The sequence below is a fragment of the Prionailurus viverrinus genome, chromosome B4 (assembly GCF_022837055.1).
Source record: "Prionailurus viverrinus isolate Anna chromosome B4, UM_Priviv_1.0, whole genome shotgun sequence".
Classification (NCBI taxonomy): domain Eukaryota; kingdom Metazoa; phylum Chordata; class Mammalia; order Carnivora; family Felidae; genus Prionailurus; species Prionailurus viverrinus.
This window is the reverse complement of record NC_062567.1, coordinates 35,784,688-35,803,568: the sequence shown is the minus strand read 5'-3', so window position 1 is coordinate 35,803,568 and position 18,881 is coordinate 35,784,688. Positions and strand designations below refer to the sequence as shown.

At 40.1% G+C, this 18,881-nt stretch overlaps 1 protein-coding gene across 4 annotated transcripts in view; it reads left to right on the top strand.

Annotated features, from left to right (window-relative positions):
* Positions 1 to 18,881, top strand: part of PARP11 (poly(ADP-ribose) polymerase family member 11) — a 47,189-nt gene that overhangs the window by 18,783 nt on the left and 9,525 nt on the right. For 2 of the 4 annotated variants that reach the window (XM_047865726.1, XM_047865725.1), the window contains 5 exons: positions 6,881 to 7,009; positions 8,075 to 8,195; positions 11,372 to 11,447; positions 14,551 to 14,623; positions 14,702 to 14,832. In XM_047865726.1, the coding sequence (XP_047721682.1) occupies positions 6,881 to 7,009; positions 8,075 to 8,195; positions 11,372 to 11,447; positions 14,551 to 14,623; positions 14,702 to 14,832 (530 nt within the window). Of the gene's footprint in view, positions 1 to 4,946; positions 5,061 to 6,880; positions 7,010 to 8,074; positions 8,196 to 11,371; positions 11,448 to 14,550; positions 14,624 to 14,701; positions 14,833 to 18,881 lie in introns of those variants that run through there. The other 2 variants (XM_047865727.1, XM_047865728.1) reach the window with 2 other exon arrangements.

Here is an 18,881-nt window from a genome sequence, read left to right as displayed (position 1 = left end):
TTTATTCCTATTCTAATCTTTACTATGTCCCTTTTTCTGCTGGCTTTAGGCTACATTTGTTGTCCTTTTTCTAGCTCCTTTAGATGTAAGGTTGGGTTGTGTATTTGAGATTTTTCTTGTTTATTGAGTTAGACGTGTATTGCTATATACTTCCCTCTTAGGACCACTTTTGCTGCATCCCAAATGTTTTGGATGGTTATGTTTTCATTTTCATTTGTTTCCATGTATTTTTTAAATTTTGTACTTAATTTTCTGATTAACCCATTTGTTTGTTTTTGTAGGATGTTATTTAGCTTCCATGTATTTGTGGTCTTTCCAAATTTTTTCTTGTGGTTGACTTCAAGTTTCATAGCATTGTTGTTGGAAAATATGCATGGTATGATCTCGATCTTTTTGTACTTATTGAGGGCTGATTTGTGACCCAGTATGTGATCTATCCTGGAGAATGTCCCATGTGCACTCAAAAAGAATGTGTATTCTGCTGCTTTAGGATGAAATGTTCTGAATATATCTGTTAAGTCCATTTGGTCCAGTATGTCATTGAAAACTATTATTTCCTTGTTGATTTTCTGCTTAGATTATGTGTCCATTGCTGTGAGTGGGGTGTCAGAGTCCCCTGCTATTACTGTATTATTATCAGAGTTCCTTTATGTTTGTTATTAATTATTTTATGTATTTGGGTGCTTTCAAGTGGGGGTATAAGTATTTACAATTGTTAGATCTTCTTGTTGGATAAACCCCTTTATTTATTTATCATTTCTCGTTAAAGTCTTTGGTTTAAAATCTAGTTTGCCTGGAGGCCTGGGTGGCTCAATTGGTTAAGCATCCAACTCTTGGTTTTGGCTCAGGTCATGATGTTGTAGTTCGTGAGATTGAACCCTGCCTTGGGCTCTGCTCTGGTAGCACAGGGTCTGCTTGGGATTCTCTCTCTCCCTCTCTCTTGTGCCCCTTCCCTGCTCACACTCATTCTCTTTCAAAATAAGTAAATAAGCATTTAAAAAAAAATGTCGTTTGTCTGATGGAAGTATGGCTACTCTGGCTTTCTTTAATGTCCTTTAGCATGATAAATGATTCTGTATCCCTTCACTTTCAATTTGGAGGTGTCTTTAGGTCTAAAATGAGTCTCTTGTTGGTAGCATATAGATGGGTCTTGTTTTTGTTTTTGTTTTTAATGTTTATTTATTTTTGAGAGACACAGAGAGACAGAGCATGAATGAGAGAGGGGCAGAGAGAGAGGGAGACATAGAATCTGAAGCAGGCTCCAACTCTGAGCTGTCAACACAGAGCCCCATGTGGGGCTCGAACTCATGAACCATGAGATCGTGGCCTGAGCTGAAGTGCTGAAGTTGGACGCTTAACTGACTGAGCCACCCAGGCACCCTGATGGGTCTTGTTTTTTTGTTTTTTTTTTTTTAATCCGTTCTGACACCCTGTGTCTTTTGCATTTAGTCTATTTACATTCAGAGTGATTATTGATAGATATGAATAGTGCCATTGATTTACTTGTTAAGTCATTGTTTCTGGAGATTTTCTGTTTGTTTTTTTTTCTAGACTTTTTTGCTTTTGGTGTTTCTTTCCCACTCAAAGAGTCCCCTTCAATATTTCTTGGAGGGCTAATTTAGTGGTCATGAACTCTTTTAGTTTTTGTTTGAGAAACTCTTTATCTCTCCTTCTCTTCTGAATGACAACCTTGCTGGATAGAATATTCTTGGCTGCATATTTTTCCCATTTAGCATGTTGAATATATCATGCCACTCCCTTCTGGACTGCCCAGTTTCTGTGGAGAGGTCTGCTGCTAACCTTGTTTGTCTTCTCTTGTAAACTAGGGATTTATTTTCCTTGCTGCTTTTAAAATGTTTCCCTATCTCTATATTTTGCAAATTTTGCTACGATATGTATTGGTGTTGGCCTGCTTTTGTTGATTTAGATTCAAATTCTCTGTGCCTCCTGGAGTTGGATGTCTATTTCCTTCCCTAGATGAGGGAATTTTTCAGCTGTAATTTGTTCACATAAACCTTCTACCCCGCTTTCCCTCTTTTCTTCTGGGACTCCTATGATATGAATGTTATACTTTATGAAGTTGCTGAGTTCTCTGAGTCTACATTCATGATCCAATATATTTCTTTCCCTCTTCTTTTCTGCTTCATTATTTTCCATAATTTTATCTTGTTTTTAAATTCTTTTTTCTTTTATTTGAGAGACAGAGACCACACGCCAGGGAAAGAGGTAGAGGAGACAGGGAGAGAATCTTAAACAGGCTGCATGCTCAGTGTGGAACCCTATGTGGGGCTTGATCCCATGACCCTTGGATCATGACCTGAGCTGAAATCAAGAGCCAGATATTCAACTGACTGAGCCACCCAGACACCCTGATAATGTTATCGTTCTGCATTACTTATCCATTCCCCTCCTTCTTCCATCCTTGTTTTCATTACATCCTACCAGTTTTCCATCTTGGCATTTTTATTTTGGCCTGACTAGTTTTTAGGTCTTATCTCTGCAGTAAGCGACTCCCTGGTGTCTTCCATGCTTTTCTCAAGCCCAGCTAGTATCTTTATGATTTTTGCTTTAAATTCTGAATCAGGCATATTACTTACATCTGTTTCGATTAGATCCCTGACCATGACTTTTTCTTGTTCTTTCTTTTGGGATGAGTTCTTCTATCTTCGCATTTTGTCTAGGTCTATGTCTTCTTCTCTGTGTTAGGGAAGCCTGTTATGTTTCCTGTTCCTGAGGCTTTTTGAAGAAGAGGTCACATAGTGTCCAGGTCCTTGTGCTTCAGGGAGTTTCTCTGGTGTGTGCTGTGTGCACTCTGCTTCTGTGTCTTAGCTACTCTATCCTTCAGACTAGTCATCTGCAGAGGCTCTCCTTGTCTACAGTAGGCAGTGTTTGGACCTTGACCAGAGTGTGGCAAATTTTAACTGGGTGTGCTCTGGTCTCCTTGTTAAAAGAGACCAGATCCTATTTCCACTAAAGCTAGGGCTTTGCAGCACACTATGGTCAGTAGACTTGGTGGGGTGGGGGGTGTTTATGCTGGCCTTCTGGGGGAGGGGCCCACTACTCTGGTTCTCAGGCACACTTGCCGTAGTAAAGAAGCACCTGCAGAGTGCACGGGAGTGGAGCTTGGTGTAAGCAGTTTAGGTCACCACTGTTGGCACTGTGCTGTTCCTGAAGCTAGTTTATGCTGTGGGACAGGGGAGGGAAATGGCACCAGCCCTCTCATTCACACTGGAAAGGGGAGTTTGCAACCACTGCTGTCTGGGAAGCCCTCCCAGAAGAGCAAACAGTCTCTCTGTTTTCCAAGTGTCCCTGAGATCCCTGCCTTCACCCTATGTCCCAGCTATCTGCCTACACAGCAGTATAGTGCACCTAGGTTGTATCCCAGGCAGGCCCACTGAGTTATAAAACTCTAAACTTTAGGGACAGTGTGGCATAGACGTGCACTGGTCCTCTGGAGAAGGGTCTCACTGGGCTGGTGCTGGTTTGTCTCAGAAAGGCCGTGGCACTGAAGTGCAGGAGCTTGGAGTTTAGAGTAAAGCACAGCAAAAAGCTGGTGCCCAGGTTAGCCACCCTCAGCAGGTGTCTCTGCCCTTATGCTAATAAATGGGGCAGTGCAATGGCACCTGCTGGCTATTTTGTCCCCTGAGAGGCACCACCACCTCTCCCAGATGTGCTCCAAGAAGGGAGAACCATTTCTCCCAGTCCATCCAGGGGATCCTCAGATCACACTGTCTGCTCCTGGGCCTCTGCCCTGCTTTCCCACAAGAGCACCACAGTGCCTACCAGGCTCCACACCAGCCACAGTGCAGACTTCGAAAACTTCAGTCTTTGAGCCCCACTGGTTATAAAAACTCGCCATAATCAGCCCCTCTTGTTTTCCCAGTCAATGACTTTGGGAAAGTGTTTTCCTTGTATGATTCCCTCTGTGCTCTTTCTTTCTTTCTTTCTTTCTTTCTTTCTTTCTTTCTCTCCCTCCCTCTCTCCCTCTCTCTGTCTCTCCATGACCATGGCTCCTTCCCCTCTGCAGCACCTGTGATCCTTCTCTCCCCCAAACCATGTCTCTGCACCTCCTACCCTCCACAGTGTGGCCTCTTCTCTCCCCCTAGTTGTGCAGTTTGTTCTGTCCTCAGATCGATTTCTTGGGTGTTCAGAATGATTTGATATTTGTCTAGCTGTGTTCGAGGGGTGAGGCACGCCTAGGGTCCTCCTGCTACTCCACCACCCTAGCCCCTTCACCCCCCACTAACTATGATTCTAGACAAAATAACTGCATTTTCCCTGCTTGATTTTGTCTCTAACTTTGATTGGAAGATAGTGACTTTTCCTGCACATGGGGTTGTAAAAGACAAAATATTTTGTGGAATTTGAAGTGCTTTAGAAATGTTCACTACGGTGGCACCTGCCTATAGTGATGCCCTCTCCAAAATAGGGATAAATATGAGTCTGTCCTAGGTCCCACCTAAAGATATTTATGACAGGAAATTCTGGAAGGACTTTGGTAAAGTACTTACATTTGTAGCCTGGCTTAAAGTGTGATCTTTGGGACAGTGTGACATAGCAAAGCACAAGTGATACATGTATACTGTGTAAAGGGTATTTTCTGTTTCCCATTTCTTGTTTTTATTTCCCTCTTCTAGTAAAAAAAGATAGAACTCCTAAGCCAAATATTTACCTTAACTATTACCTTTAAACTCATCTTTCTAAATTTTGGGAGTTACTTTCAGAAGAAAAAATAAATTTAGGTCATTCTTGCTTTCTCACAGTGGAACGAACAAATGATGTGAACAATAATAGAAGAAAGAGCAGGAGCTGGAATAGTTAATATGAACAATTGATCTTAAATTTTAAACCATTGGCTTTATTTTCTGATTGAAAGGTATAAGGCAAATAGTGGGTCCTGTACCTGAAGCTCTTGACCCTAGGGTGTTGTATTTTTCATTTCTTAGCAGCCAATCAACTTTAAAACATGAAGGAAAAATCCAGAAAATAATCGTAAAGCATTCCTTGGAGAAGTTTCCAAACATGAGTAAAAAATAACAAGCCCCCTTCATTGAGCTCAGGTACTGTACTTGGTACTTTACTGCATTATCTCATTCATTTCTAACAAGAGCCCAATGAGGAAGGAGCCTTTAATCTCCATTTTATGAAGCAGAAACTGTGGCCTAGACGAGGTAATTAGAAACTTATCCTAGGTTATACAGCTTCTGGATACAGGGTGGACCATCTTAAGTAATGAAATTTAAAACAAATGTTTTATAAATTACTCAAGTAGTTACATATTCTTTGTAAAATAAATCAAAGCTGTAGGAAATACAATTTTTAACAAATCACCGATAACTATATGTTTGTATGTGTGTATATGGTTAACCGCCCCCCCCTCCCCCGCCGCCACACACACACATCTGAAACACACATAGTAAGTTGATAGTCTTGGTTAACCCTGAGGAAGGAAGGAGAGAAGATACCAGAAATGGAAGTGATGATGGTCGAAAACGTTTTTAGCTTTATCTTGAATGTTTTGACTTTTTGCAAGGAGAATATTTTCATATATTAATTGTGCAATTTAAATTTATTCAGAAACCCTGAGGACACATTCCAGATAATTAGTCTTCTTTGGCTAACCTCATTGCACTTTTTCTGGTGACCCTCTCTTCATCCTAGTCTCTACCCAAGAATGTTTAAAACTTTTCAAAGATCACGTGTACATGAGTTACTTGATATAGTGGTGATTATAAAGTCATCATTGATGAAGTACAAAGCAGTATATTATGGTGGTTACAGGCACAGGCCCTGGATCCAGACTGCCTGGGTTTGAATCCTGGCTTCCTTTTTGTATGACCTCTCTGTGCTCCAGTTTCCTCATTTATAAATTTGGGATAATAATACCTATTTTACAGGATTGTTATGAGTCCTAAATGAGCTATTATATGTACAGCACTTAGTGCTTGGCATATTTTAAGAGCTAGATAAGAGTTACTGCAAATTATCCTAACACTCAGAAAAAAACTATGATAAATTGTATATACATCCAAACTTTCTTCTGTGTGTGTGCGTGCCTGTATGTGTGTGTGTATATATACACATACATACATGTACATCCAAATACATTCATGTGGGTAAATATAGATGAATTTTTTTATTAAAATTGGATTATACTATTTCTATGTATTGTAACCTTCCTTTTTACTTAACTCTATAGATTGCAAACATCTTTCCATGTCATTAAATGAAGTAATGAATGTTTAAAACAAAACTCAGGTGTATTTGGTTTTAACTAATGTGATACATGGATTCTTTTGACCAAATGTGTGAACATATGGTAAGACAGAAATTTCTTGGCTCTGTACTGAGAATCTGGAGTGCTTATAGATATTGAAATATCTTAAATCATTGGCACATTGATATATCTTACTTAAGTGTATTATTATTTGTTTTATTTGTTAAGCAGTGATATTCAGCCTTTTTAAATGTTTGTCTTCAGAGTCAATATGCCAGGGAAAATGGTATTTTTATTTTTTAAGTTTATTTATTTATTTTGAGAGAGAGGGAAAAAGAGTGCAAACAGGGGAGGGACAGAGAGAGAGAGAGAGAGAGAGAGAGAGAGAGAGAATATCCCAAACAGGCTCCATGCTGTCAGTGCAGAGCCTTGATGTGAGGCTCAATCTTACAAATGATGAGATCATGACCTGAGCCAAAATCAAGAGTTGGACACTTAACTGATTGAGCCACCCAGGCACCCCAGAGGATGGTATTTTTGCAGTGTCACCGTGGTAAGGACACTTGGAATACAGTTCTTTGTAAGAAGAAAAAAGATGTATAAAAAGTACATTGATTGTTAAGAAACGTATATTTCTTCTTCTGCCCCTTTCTGGCTCTTCAGGAGATGTTTCACAAAGCAGAAGAATTTTTACCCGGAACGGCAAATAGTGAGATGGATGAGATGGACACGTCAGACACCCAGTGGGGCTGGTTTTACTTGGCAGAGTGCGGGAAGTGGCACATGTTTCAGGTACCTCCTTTCCAGAATGTAGCACAAGGGCGTCCCCTTCACTCAGCATCACTTTGCTGACGCACAAAGTAGCAGTGCAGACCTGGAAGGAAATCAAACCTTAAGGAAATCAGGTAGCTTGACTAAAAGAAAAGTGAGAAATTCTTCTAGTCCTTTCCTTCTCCTTTCCCCAGGTTTTCTCAATCATGTATTTATTTTTTTTTAACGTTTATTCATTTTTTTGATAGAGAGAGATAGAGTGTGAGTGGGGGAGGGACAGAGAGAGAGGGAGACACAGAACCTGAAGCAGGCTCTAGGCCCTGAGCTGTCAGCACAGAGCCCAACGCGGGGCTCGAACTCACAGACCGTGAGATAATGAATGACCTGAACCGAAGTCGGACACCCAACCGACTGAGCCACCCAGGCGCCCCTCAATCATGTATTTAGAAGAAGCAGTGCAAGTTCACTGTGTGTACAGAGGCGAGTGTGACTGAGTTGCGTAGTCTCAGTATGGCTGAACAACTCCAAATTCCATTTGGTGAACGAGGAGGAGGGGAAGAGAGCAAGCCCATATTAAGCACCTTGTGTCCGCCAGGTATTATGTTAGATGTTGCAGGTATATTTTCTACTTTAGCCTCACAGCAGCTCTGAAGCAGATGTTAACACTCTCATGGTCAAAGAGAGCAAAATTCAGAAAAGCTAACGGAATCTGTCCAGAGTCACGGCTAGTGAATTTCAGCCAGTACCCAGAAGCTTGGTGGTCTTTCTTTACTTAGAAACCTACCTAAAGAAGATTTAAGTTAAGCCGGTTAGGAAGTTGTAATTATTGTAATCATTTGTAGAAATTGTAACAATCTGGAGAGAGGGATTCTCACCAGTTGCTGGAGCTTCTTCCCTGGAAGTCCTTACACCGTTTTGCACACGCTTGCTTAGCCGTGATTCTCCCTGTGTGTGGGAACTAGAACAGGCGCTCAGTCAGTTCCCCTCATCACGCCAGTCTCTGTCTCTGTGACCACAGAACCGCCTCTGTGGCCAAGTCATTGACATGAACAGCTGGTAAATGACACTCTCTGGTTTGTCTTAAAGCCGGACACCAACATTCAGTGTACAGTTAGCAGTGAAGATATCGAAAAAAGCTTCAAAACAAACCCTTGTGGCGCCATTTCTTTTACTACTTCCAAATTCAGCTACAAGATAGACTTTGCAGGTATGTTTTTTTTCCCCTAATAGTTGTGTGTTTTTAGCATATTGATACAGTAAAATCTACAGTTGTGAAGATGAGAATTAGTTAATATATTTGTGCACAGTGAAATAAGTCCTCTTTGTCATACACAAAAATCTCTCTATAAAAATTCAAGATTTAAAATCTTGCACAACATTACCTTTTGTAAAGGAATATTTGTATGCTTATCAATACTAACATGTATGGAGATTGTCATATCTTTTGAGCTTATGTAACAGTTTTCCTCTAAGGAACACAAAACACTTTTTAGCTGTTGTTTTGTTCACCATTGAAATATCTGGGAATCTTTGTATTTTAAGGATCCATCTGAGAGGTTAAGTAACAAAGTCATAGGTAGCTGGTGATAGTTTTAAGACCAAAGTTCAGCTGAATGACCCATCTCTTAGTGTCTTTACCAGAAAACTATTTCTTTAATGGATGTTGCCTTTTGCCATTTTCTGATTTCATTGGCTCTTTCACAGAACAGCCAGCTAATCTGGAAATCAGTCCTACTTTGGATTTCATCCATGATCTATGGGCATGGTTTTAGGTATCCCATGAAAAACCCGTTGGATTCAACTCTTTTAGTTTCAAGCTGTTGGTTCAGCTGTTTGTGGCATAGAGGCATACAAGACCTAGAAAGGGAGCCTTTTTGTTTTTTAAGGTTTTATTTTTAATTAACCTCTCCACCCAATGTGGGGCTCAAACATACAACTCCAAGGTCAGGAGTCACATGCTGTACTGACTGAGCCAGCCAGGTGCTCTGGAAGGCTTTCTTAATAAAGCATATTTTGGCTGCCACGTGGTTCAGTCATATAGATGTTCCGTCCTAGTTTCTATGAGTAGTGTCTTTTTGTTGTTGTTGTTGTTGTTCTTTATATATATTTTATTGTCAAATTGGTTTGCATACAACACGTAGTGCTCATCCCAAAAGGTGCCCTCCTCGATGCCCATCACCCACTTTCCCCTCTCCCCCACCCCCCATCAACCCTCAATTTGTTTTCAAGTATTTAAGAGTCTCTTATGGTTTGCCTCCTTCCCTCTCTGTAACTTCCCCCCTGCCCCTTCCCCTTCCCCTGGTCTTCTGTTAAGTTTCTCAGGATCCACATATGAGTGAAAACATATGGTATCTGTCTTTCTCTGCCTGACTTATTTCACTTAGCATAATACTCTCCATTTCTATCTACATTGCTACAAATGGCCAGATTTCATTCTTTCTCATTGCCAAGTGGTGTTCCATTATATAAACCCCATCTTCTTTATCCATTTGTCGGTTGATGGACATTTAGGCTCTTTCCATAATTTGGCTATTGTTGAAAGTGCTGCTATAATCATTGGAGTACAAGTGCCCCTATGCATCAGCACTCCTGTATCCCTTGGGTAGATTCCTAGCAGTGCTATTGCTGGGTCATAGGGTAGTTCTATTTTTAATTTTTTTAGGAACTTCCACACTGTTTTCCAGAGCGGCTGCCCCAGTTTACATTCCGACCAACAGTGCAAGAGGGTTCCCATTTCTCCACATCCTCTACAGCATCTATAGTCTCCTGATTTGTTCATTTTGGCCTATGAGTAGTGTCTTTATGGCAGAGTTGTGTTGTGGTGTGGGCACACCTAAGGGTGGTGACACCTAAGCAAATTCCCTTGGATGAACTAAGGCCCAGAAATGGTGAAGGGGATTTGTCCAGTAAGAGATTGATGCAACCGAATCTCTAATCATTATTGTCCCCCCAAAGTTTTTATTTTATTATTGAGAATTAAAACCATTATATTCTTCTTCCCAACTAACCCATAACTGCTTTTTTATGACATTAGCTAAATAGGCTGCCTTCAAGGGCCCTGACATTTGTCTTTTTGCTGCAGTGTAGACAGAAGGTATTCGCTAGACCTTTCAGACATCTTGTGTACAAGTGCCAGTTTGAAGCAATACTAAGACGTAGTGATATGCACACACATTAGGCTTCATGTAGAGGATGAAGTTTATCAACACATTTAATTCAGCAAGCCACACGTTTCTGAAAGAATATTTGCTAATAAACTGTATTTTGGGAAGAGCTTTCTCTCAGACCATACAGTTTGTTAAAAAATGTCTTTATCAAAGAATAAGAGTCACATTCAATAATTTAATTCCACCAGCCCCTCTATATGATGATACTCCATCAAATGTATCATCAGCATTTCGAATGTACTATTTGCAAAATTAGCTCCAACTGTTTTGCCGTAAGGTGACTCAGGTGCTCTTGGTAAAAATGGTGAAGAGGAAACTCAGAGTGAGGTAGTAGAAGACCCTGCAGCCTTTGCCTCCTGTGCTGAGGTGATCTTGCTTTTTCCTGCACAGCGGTGATGCCAATGTGTGTGCAGAACCTAGGGGAATCCGAAAAGGGCAGGGCACACTTTATATTTTACAGCATTTGCCTGGATGGGCGAAGCTCTTCATTTTGGAATGGAATGATGCCAATTAGATAAGATACACTGACTGGGATCTCAAAGTAAGCCTCAGCACTAAACTTTGTGGGAACGAAGACATGGATCTGTAACAGTGCCACAGCTAAGGCACAGAAGAGAGAAGAAGATGACACTTCCAATTAGTTGTTAGTCTTACCTCACCAGAACCTCTTGAAGAAGCACGTATTTAGTCTAGCTAGATTTTCTATTGTTGGTTTTGGTATATGGTGTAGAGAAGGCCAGAAATGTACCAATTTTTGAAATTCTGTGAATTCTTTCAGTTTTATAGTGGTAGTGTATCTTTTTATCATTCCCAAAATTTTTGGAGCAATCCAAGTACACTTCCCATTTCATAAACTGACCAGAAGATTCGGTACTATAATTTTATTCTCTTTCTAATACTCTTCATTTTCCTAAGTCTTGCACTGTAGCATCAGCTTAAGCTTAAGTGTGCTACAGAAAGGTACGGACCCTGTGTACTTAGCAGTCTGAGCCTAGCATCCTTTGTGTGACCGAATGATGAAGCCATGTTCCCTGAATAGCGCTCCTAGGATGTCATGAATAGGTGTGGCAAGGGGTCCTTGATACACTGTGCTCACCAGCGCCTCCCCAAGTGCCATGGTTCCGGATCGCCATGTGCTGTGGCTACACATCCTCGTGACTATTTGTAGCACAATCTGTCCCTACCGCCTATCTAATATCTTTGTCTTTGCCTACAGAAATGAAGCAAATGAATCTCATCACTGGAAAACAGCGCTTAATAAAAAGAGCCCCCTTTTCTATCAGTGCTTTCAGGTATTGTAAAGAGAACAGGGATAGAGAGAGTGGGCTTTCCTCCTCTTTTTGAGTGTTTGACAGAGGCACAAATAGACTGAAAATGTTTGGGTAGCTTATTTAACGATCTTCATGTTGGTCTTTTCATGGCTGAATTTTGCATTAGTTGATGAAGTACAGTATGATGGTTGTCTGCCCTTGTTTCCTTTCCTGTTATGCTCTTCATTTCCCCTTCTGTATTTACATTTTTCATGTCTTTAGGATGCTCACAGAATGCCATATGGTCTCTGCTATAAATCCTTAAAATAGCTTGCTGAAGTAGGTTTGAATTAACTTGTAAATACTCTAGAGCCATCCAGTTATATGGGCTACTTATAACTCCTAGGCACTTGCCCCCTTTTTCTCTACCTCCACTGAGCCCCATTGGGCAACTCCTGGGAGTGATTCCAAATCTGTAATGACCAAAGGAGACCTAAAGAAGGTGTGAGCTCAGTGGGACGGCAGCACAGCCCTCTGCTCCTGGCTCTGGGTCGCACATTGTCCTGTTTGGTTTCTCTGGCGGTACACAGCCCTAAAAGAGAGCTGTAGATGCCAGAAAAGAGTAAGTATTTGTTATTCCTGTGAATGAAATTGAAGGGGAAAATCTTCGAGAGCATACCTCCTACTTTCTGTCATGGTCCCTCAAGTAAATATTGCTGTTCAAAGAACATAAAATAAAACAGAAAAAAAAAATGGTAGCATGTGAATTGGAAGGGATACCCCTTTGCTCTTTCCAAGGAGATATTTTGAAACAAGGATTCAAATAAGGAAAGAAATGCTTTAAGTTTCTGTCAGTCTGTTTCTTAAGGCTTTTGGCTTATATTTTAACATCCTGATTTAAAAGTTATTCAAGCACTTCTATAACAAATGCCCTAGTACTGCTGTGGAATGTGGAGGATATTATTTTCTTACCCACCACATCATATCTTTATTCTTAGGCACAAGGAATATAATAAACGAATTTCTTAGCTTCCCAAGTGTATGTAATCTAGGGAAAAAATGGGACATAATAACGGAAAATGTTATTGTAATTGTACGTTATTATTTCTGGTATACTTCGGAGGAGAGAAGCAACAACACTGTGGGGCCGAACACTTTGTTCTGTCACAGACGATACAAATCATAGAGCAAAGACAGGAGAGGGAGAGAATTAACCAGAATGGACGAGAATAAGCAGGATAATAGCAGAGGAGAACAGTTAGGTATGCCACAGTAGAGCGATGCTGGTAAGTGGGTGTTGATACAGAAATTATTTACGCAGGAATATATCAAGTGTGTATTACACAAGGTGAATAGTTCACATTTCCTACTGGCCAGGAAATTACAATTAATTAAGGCTATGGTCTACATAAAAATTAAAACAACACAAACAAAAAAAACCCTTTTACATAGCTAAAAGGTACTCCAGGCAAAGTAAAAAAAAAAAAAACAAAACACAACAAGAACAAAAAACAAGCAACAACTGGGAGAAGTATTGTTACTCATGATCATAAAGGGCTCATCTCTGTAATATATAAAGTACTCCTAGGAATCTCTGAATGGTAGAAGACCAGCAAATCATTAGAAACATCTGGCCTCACTCAGAATCAGGGAAGTACAAATTACACCAGACAATTTTTTACTATCAGATTGTCAAAAATTCAAAAGTTTGAATGTGCCTTTTTGGAGAGGTTGTTGGAAGTAGGGATTCTCTACATTTCTGGTGGTAATGTTAATGAGCATAACCTTCAGAGAGGGCATTTGGACAGTATCTGCCAGAATCTAAATAATAGTCTTTGACCCGGAAATTCCATCTCACAGATGTCCTCCTACAGATATACAAGTAGACAGGTAAGATGGCAGAAGAATCAATTTGTGGTTTTGCAGCATTCTTAACAGTAGCAAAAAGTCAGAGACATACTAAATACCATCAGCAAGGGACTTGTTACATAAATTATGGTATGTCGGTACCATGGAATTTTCTGCATCTGCAAAATAGATTGCACTCATTTGTTCAACCAGTAGGTATTGCATGAGCCAGGTTCTGTGGTAGGGGCTGGGAATGAGGTTACTCTCTATCTATTGATGCAGAAAGATCTCTAAGAACATATTAAGTTGGGGGGGGGATGGCTGCAGAAAAACCCCGTAAATTTTATGTGTGGGGGAAAAATTTGGCTTGTGTGAACCTAAAGAAGTCTGGAAGAATACCCCCAAAGACTAAAAAAAAAAACAAACAAACAAAAAAAAAACTGATTACTTGGAGTTGGGGCAAGAGTTGAAAATTGGACAGATTAATTTTCACTGTTTCTTTATATGTGTTGTTTCTTTATATGTGTTAATTTTCAAATCATATGACTGTAGGATCTTTTCAAAAATTAAAATGAGCTTTAGAAATTAAGCTAAAGATAGGCTTGAAATTTATGACTTTCTTCCAGTAACCTCCAGTCCCCAAGGAGGATTAGTATGTCCTTTTCAACCTTTTGCCATTAAGCCCTCCAACTTACTTTTTTTCTGTGTTTACATCCAGTGGCTTCAACTTGGTGGGCAGGTTTTTCAAAGTTTCGCTGGCTTCACTGGGTGAATTAATGCAGGCTGTGTATGGGGAAGAGAGGGCAGTAAACAGAGAATGGCTTAGGTGTGAGTTAGAGCTTGAAGCACATTGCATGTATTGCCAAGAGGTTTGGATTTTATTTGATAGGCAGTATCAGTCTTTTAGAGGGTTTTGTTCTGTTTTGATTTTAAATCGAGAGTTTCATTTCTTCTTGGAAATTCCTTTCCTTTATCTAAAATCTTCCTTATATTTTAAGGGAATTGTGACAATTTAAAAAAAAAAACATGACAGCATTAAACAACTGTTTGTGAAATTTTGATGTTATTTAAGACTGGATGTTTTCCACCAGAGTTTTCAATTCCGCACCTAAAAAAGTAGCACACAGAAGACATGCAGTAAATATTTGAAAATAAAGAGCCGAGAGCTTCAGTTCATTGCGTTTGTCACAATGCCCTAGACGTGAAAATTCAGCTTTGGAGAAAAAGGTGAAATTAAAGCACTGACAATGATTATTAACAGCTTCTAATATTTTGTCTTGTCTTTTGCTATGTAAAGTTATATATGTGAAAACGAGGCTATCCCCATGCCCCCGCACTGGGAGAACGTGAACACTGACGTGCCCTATCAGGTAAGAGCAGAGCTGATGAACCCCACTGTGGAAGAGCGGAAAGGGCCCCAGTAAAACTATGCAAACTTCTTTTTCCAGCTTATTCCTTTGCACAATCAAACACATGAGTATAATGAAGTTGCTAGTCTCTTTGGGAAAACAATGGATCGCCACAGAATTAAAAGAATTCAGAGAATTCAAAATCTGGACTTGTGGGAGTTCTTCTGCAGGTGAGACGGTGTCCAATCTAAACCCTCTCTTTGGCCTCTAAGACCTTTGTAGTCTTAGAGATAGCAAAGCATAGATATCTAACCGGACTGCCCCTCAGGTGTTGTACCACCTGTGGAGATGCGCTGTGTGTTTCTCTTGTGGTATCTCAACCCTGTCTGTCAGTGCTCCTCCTCAGCACTCTAGGGGAGTGACACAGAGCTGCCCTAGAGGTGAAGGTCAGGCTCACTTCCAGCCCTGTGACACTACCCCCAAGGGCAAAGACCCCCTCTCCTTGCCAGGTGCAGAACTGTGCAGTCTTGGCTGAAATCTGCATTAGAAGGGAATCTAGGGAGCTCTTTAGTTTTGTTGACATTACTTTGGTGGTACAGACCTGTCTGTGGAATTAGAAGTCTCTGAAAACATTGTTGAACTCATTTATTTATTTTTTATTTTTTAGAGAGAGGGAGGGTACGTGTGCCAGTCGGGAAGAGGCTGAGGGAAAGGGAGAGAAAATCCCAAGCAGGTTCCACACCCAGCATACAGCCTGACTCAGGACTCGATCCCACCAACGTTACATGATGACCTGAGCCTAAATCAAGATTCATACGCTTAACCACCTGAGCCACCCAGGCACCCCAACATTGCTGAAATTTTTTTAAAAAGCAATTACACTATCTTGCCTCTAGTCATTTGCTTATTTTGTTTTGAAGGACATTGTGGAACATACTTTCAAATGTCTTGTTAGGCCCAAAGTTTAGGTAGTAGATTTACTGCTTAATGTAGGGTATAAATGAGCCATTGGATTGCTCAGTATGCACTTCATCTAAAAATAAAGTCCATTACAGAAAACTTAAATGTATTGTCCAAATTAACCTGTTGTGCTGTATTTTTTAATAGCACATGCTACTTAAAATAAGTGGTTTATAAGTGGAAATATTTTTATTAAATTTTTATTTGTTTTTATTAAATATTTAAATTAAATTTATGATGATAGTTGATTTTTAATTTTTTAAATATAAGCAGGCATTTAATATTTGCTCAGGAAAATTTCAAATAATAGAATCTAATATAATGAATATAATGAATCATATAATGTATCCATCATCCTGACTTAACATATTTAACCACACATAACCCATTTCCTTTTTTGTTTTCTATTGTTGTTGCTGAAGTATTTCAAAGAAAATCACGGACCTTAACTCATTTCATTCGCATATACTTGAAAATTAGGCTGACTTTTGTTTGGTAATGATACATGGAATTCTTTCATGCTCCTGATAAGTAGTTAATATGGCCTGAATATATTCCTGGTTTTATTGTCATAATAGTTTATGGTAAAATAAGGGGTTTCAGCTTGTATTCTTTATAGTCCTGAGTCTTTAGACCAAGCTAACTTTTATTTCTGACAGTAATGAGTTTAACTGAGTGTAGAAGGTTTTGTTGGGTTCTTTTTTTTCTTTTTTAATGTGAAATTTATTGTCAGATTGTTTCCATACAACACCCAGTGCTCATCCCAACAGGTGCCCTCCTCAATGCCCATCACCCACCCTCACCTTCCTCCCCCCCCCATCTACCCTCAGTTTATTCTCACTTTTATTGGGTTCTTGTTGACATGATTCTTTTGTTGAAGAAGATGGAGGCCTCTCTCCCCTTAAATTTTATTCTCTCAGTAAATAAAGTGAGTTTTTCTAAAATGGTCTGATGAAAACTTAATTCATTATTCTTAATCAGGCCTCTGAAGTGGAGTTCAGTTATAACTAAACTCATAACTAGAGTTGTCTCAATTTAATCATAGTGGTAAAAATGTACCAGTGAATCCACATGTTTAAACATTGTACACTAGGAATTTCACTGAAAAAGTATCACTCTGTTCACGCCCTTCATGATTTTATGTAATGTTGGCCTATAGAAATCTGTGATGGTAAATGAACCTGTCACCTGCTATGACATTAGAAAATACTGGGTCTCGTAGTAAGGACAACCTGTTATTTTGACATCTCCATTAAGAACTAAAATCCTGGTCAATCTTGTTGTCACATAACCTCTGACTCACCGTACGGGCGGTCAGACATCCATTTCCATGTCGCTCAGTCTTTTTTTTTTTACTTTTCTCCTTTCTTCTTCAAAAAAAACTTTTTTGTTGTTGTTTACTTATTTTTGAGAGAGAGAGAGAGAGAGAGAGAGAGAGATGCAGAGGGTAAGCAGGGGAGGAGCAGAGGGAGAAGGAGACACAGAATCCGAAGCAGGCTCCAGGCTCTGAGCTGTCAGCACAGAGCACAATGCGGGACTCGAACTCAGGAGCTGTGAGATCATGACCTGAGCTGAAGTTGAACACCCAACTGACTGAGCCACCCAGGCGCCCCTCTCCTTTCTTCTAATAAATATATCAAAGTACCTACTTTGTGACATGCACTTTCCTAGGCACACATGGGATATAGTAGTATACAGGACCATAATTTAGACAAGGAGCCAGACAATTGTATCACAAAATAAAAATGAAAATTAAGATGAGTGGTTAGAGAAGAAGGTAGAAAGGTAGTCAGGAGGTTGAGCATGGAGGAGTTTGCAGTAGAGCCATTAGGATAGTTGTGTGATTTTCTTCAGTAGCCTTACCAGAGTTGAACTGACCCAGAGTTGAGGTCAGAGAGTCTGAAGGAGTAGGCCATGCAGGGCCTTATAAATCAAACTGAGGGGTTTGGATTTTTTTTCCTGGGACTGTGGAAAGCCATTATAGAATTTTAAGCAAGAGAATGATCAATATGATTTGCATTTTAGAAAAATAATTTAGCAGGCTGTACTGTGGAGAACGGGTCTAAAGCAGTGGTCTCAGTTAGAAGTGATTTTGCCCATCAGGGGATATTTGTCAATGACTGGAGATGACTTTTAATTGTTATATGGTGGGGTGAGGAATTAATACTGGTATCTACTGGGGAGAAGGCGTGGGTGCAAAACATCCTACAGTGCACAAGACAGCCTCCCACAACAATTATTTAGCCCAAAATGGCAATAGTGCCAAGGTTGAGAAACCCTGGTTTAAAGGGGTCACAATCAGAAGCAGGAAGACCAGTTTAGGAAATTGTTTCAGTAATTAAACTGAGCCACATTGGGTGGCTTGAACCGAAGTGGTATGTGCTGTGTTGGGAGGAAGAGGACGGTTTTGAGATATCAAGGATGTAGAATCATGATTTAATGTATTCAGTGGTGTGGGTAAGGAGATGGGAAAGAGAACTCCAGAGTTTCTGACTCATTTTGGTTGACTAACGGAATATGGGCAGAAACAGATTTTGGTCTTTGTCTTCAGGGAGGATGAGCAGGAAGCAGTAGTTGGTACATGTGTCATAGCTCAGGAGAGTGGTGTAGACTAGAAATAAAAGTTTTGGAGTTGTTAGGAAATGTGAGGTCGTAGAAGCTGTAGAATTGATAAGATGACCAGGAAGTGTATGTAGATTAAGAAAAGAAGAGGACCAAGGGCTGAACTCTGCAAGGGATGGACAGAGGAAAACTCAAGAAAGAAACTGAGAAGTAACAACCACAGAAAGTGGAAGAAAAACAATATACGGTGGAGTCACAGAAACCAAAGGGAGAGAGCGGTTTAAGCAAGTAGGTCTCATCCTCAGGGTCACATACAAAAGAGATGCCAAACAAGATGATATTGAATTTGTCCTTTGGATTTTGCAAGAAGGTCATTGGTACCCTTGATGAGAGCAATGTTGGTAGATGCTATATTGTGTATACACCAAATGTGACAGCTCTTCCAAGAAGCTTAGCAGTGAAGAGGAGGAGGGATGTGAGAAGATGGGTACCATGGAGTTAAGAAAGGTGTCTTTGTTTTGTTCTGCTAAGATTTTTGAATTTAAAGATGGGAGGGACCTGAGCATGTATAAATTACAATAGGAAAGAACCCAGGGAGGGGGAGTTTAAAGGACAAGAGAAAGGGGAGAGTAATTGATGCGTTTAGGCTCCTAAAGAGGTGTGATGGCATGGAATTCAGAGAATTTACTAGAATGTACAGAAGGAGCCAGACAAGGGTGGGCCAGTCATGTTTATAGATGAGTGGAGGTAGAGGATG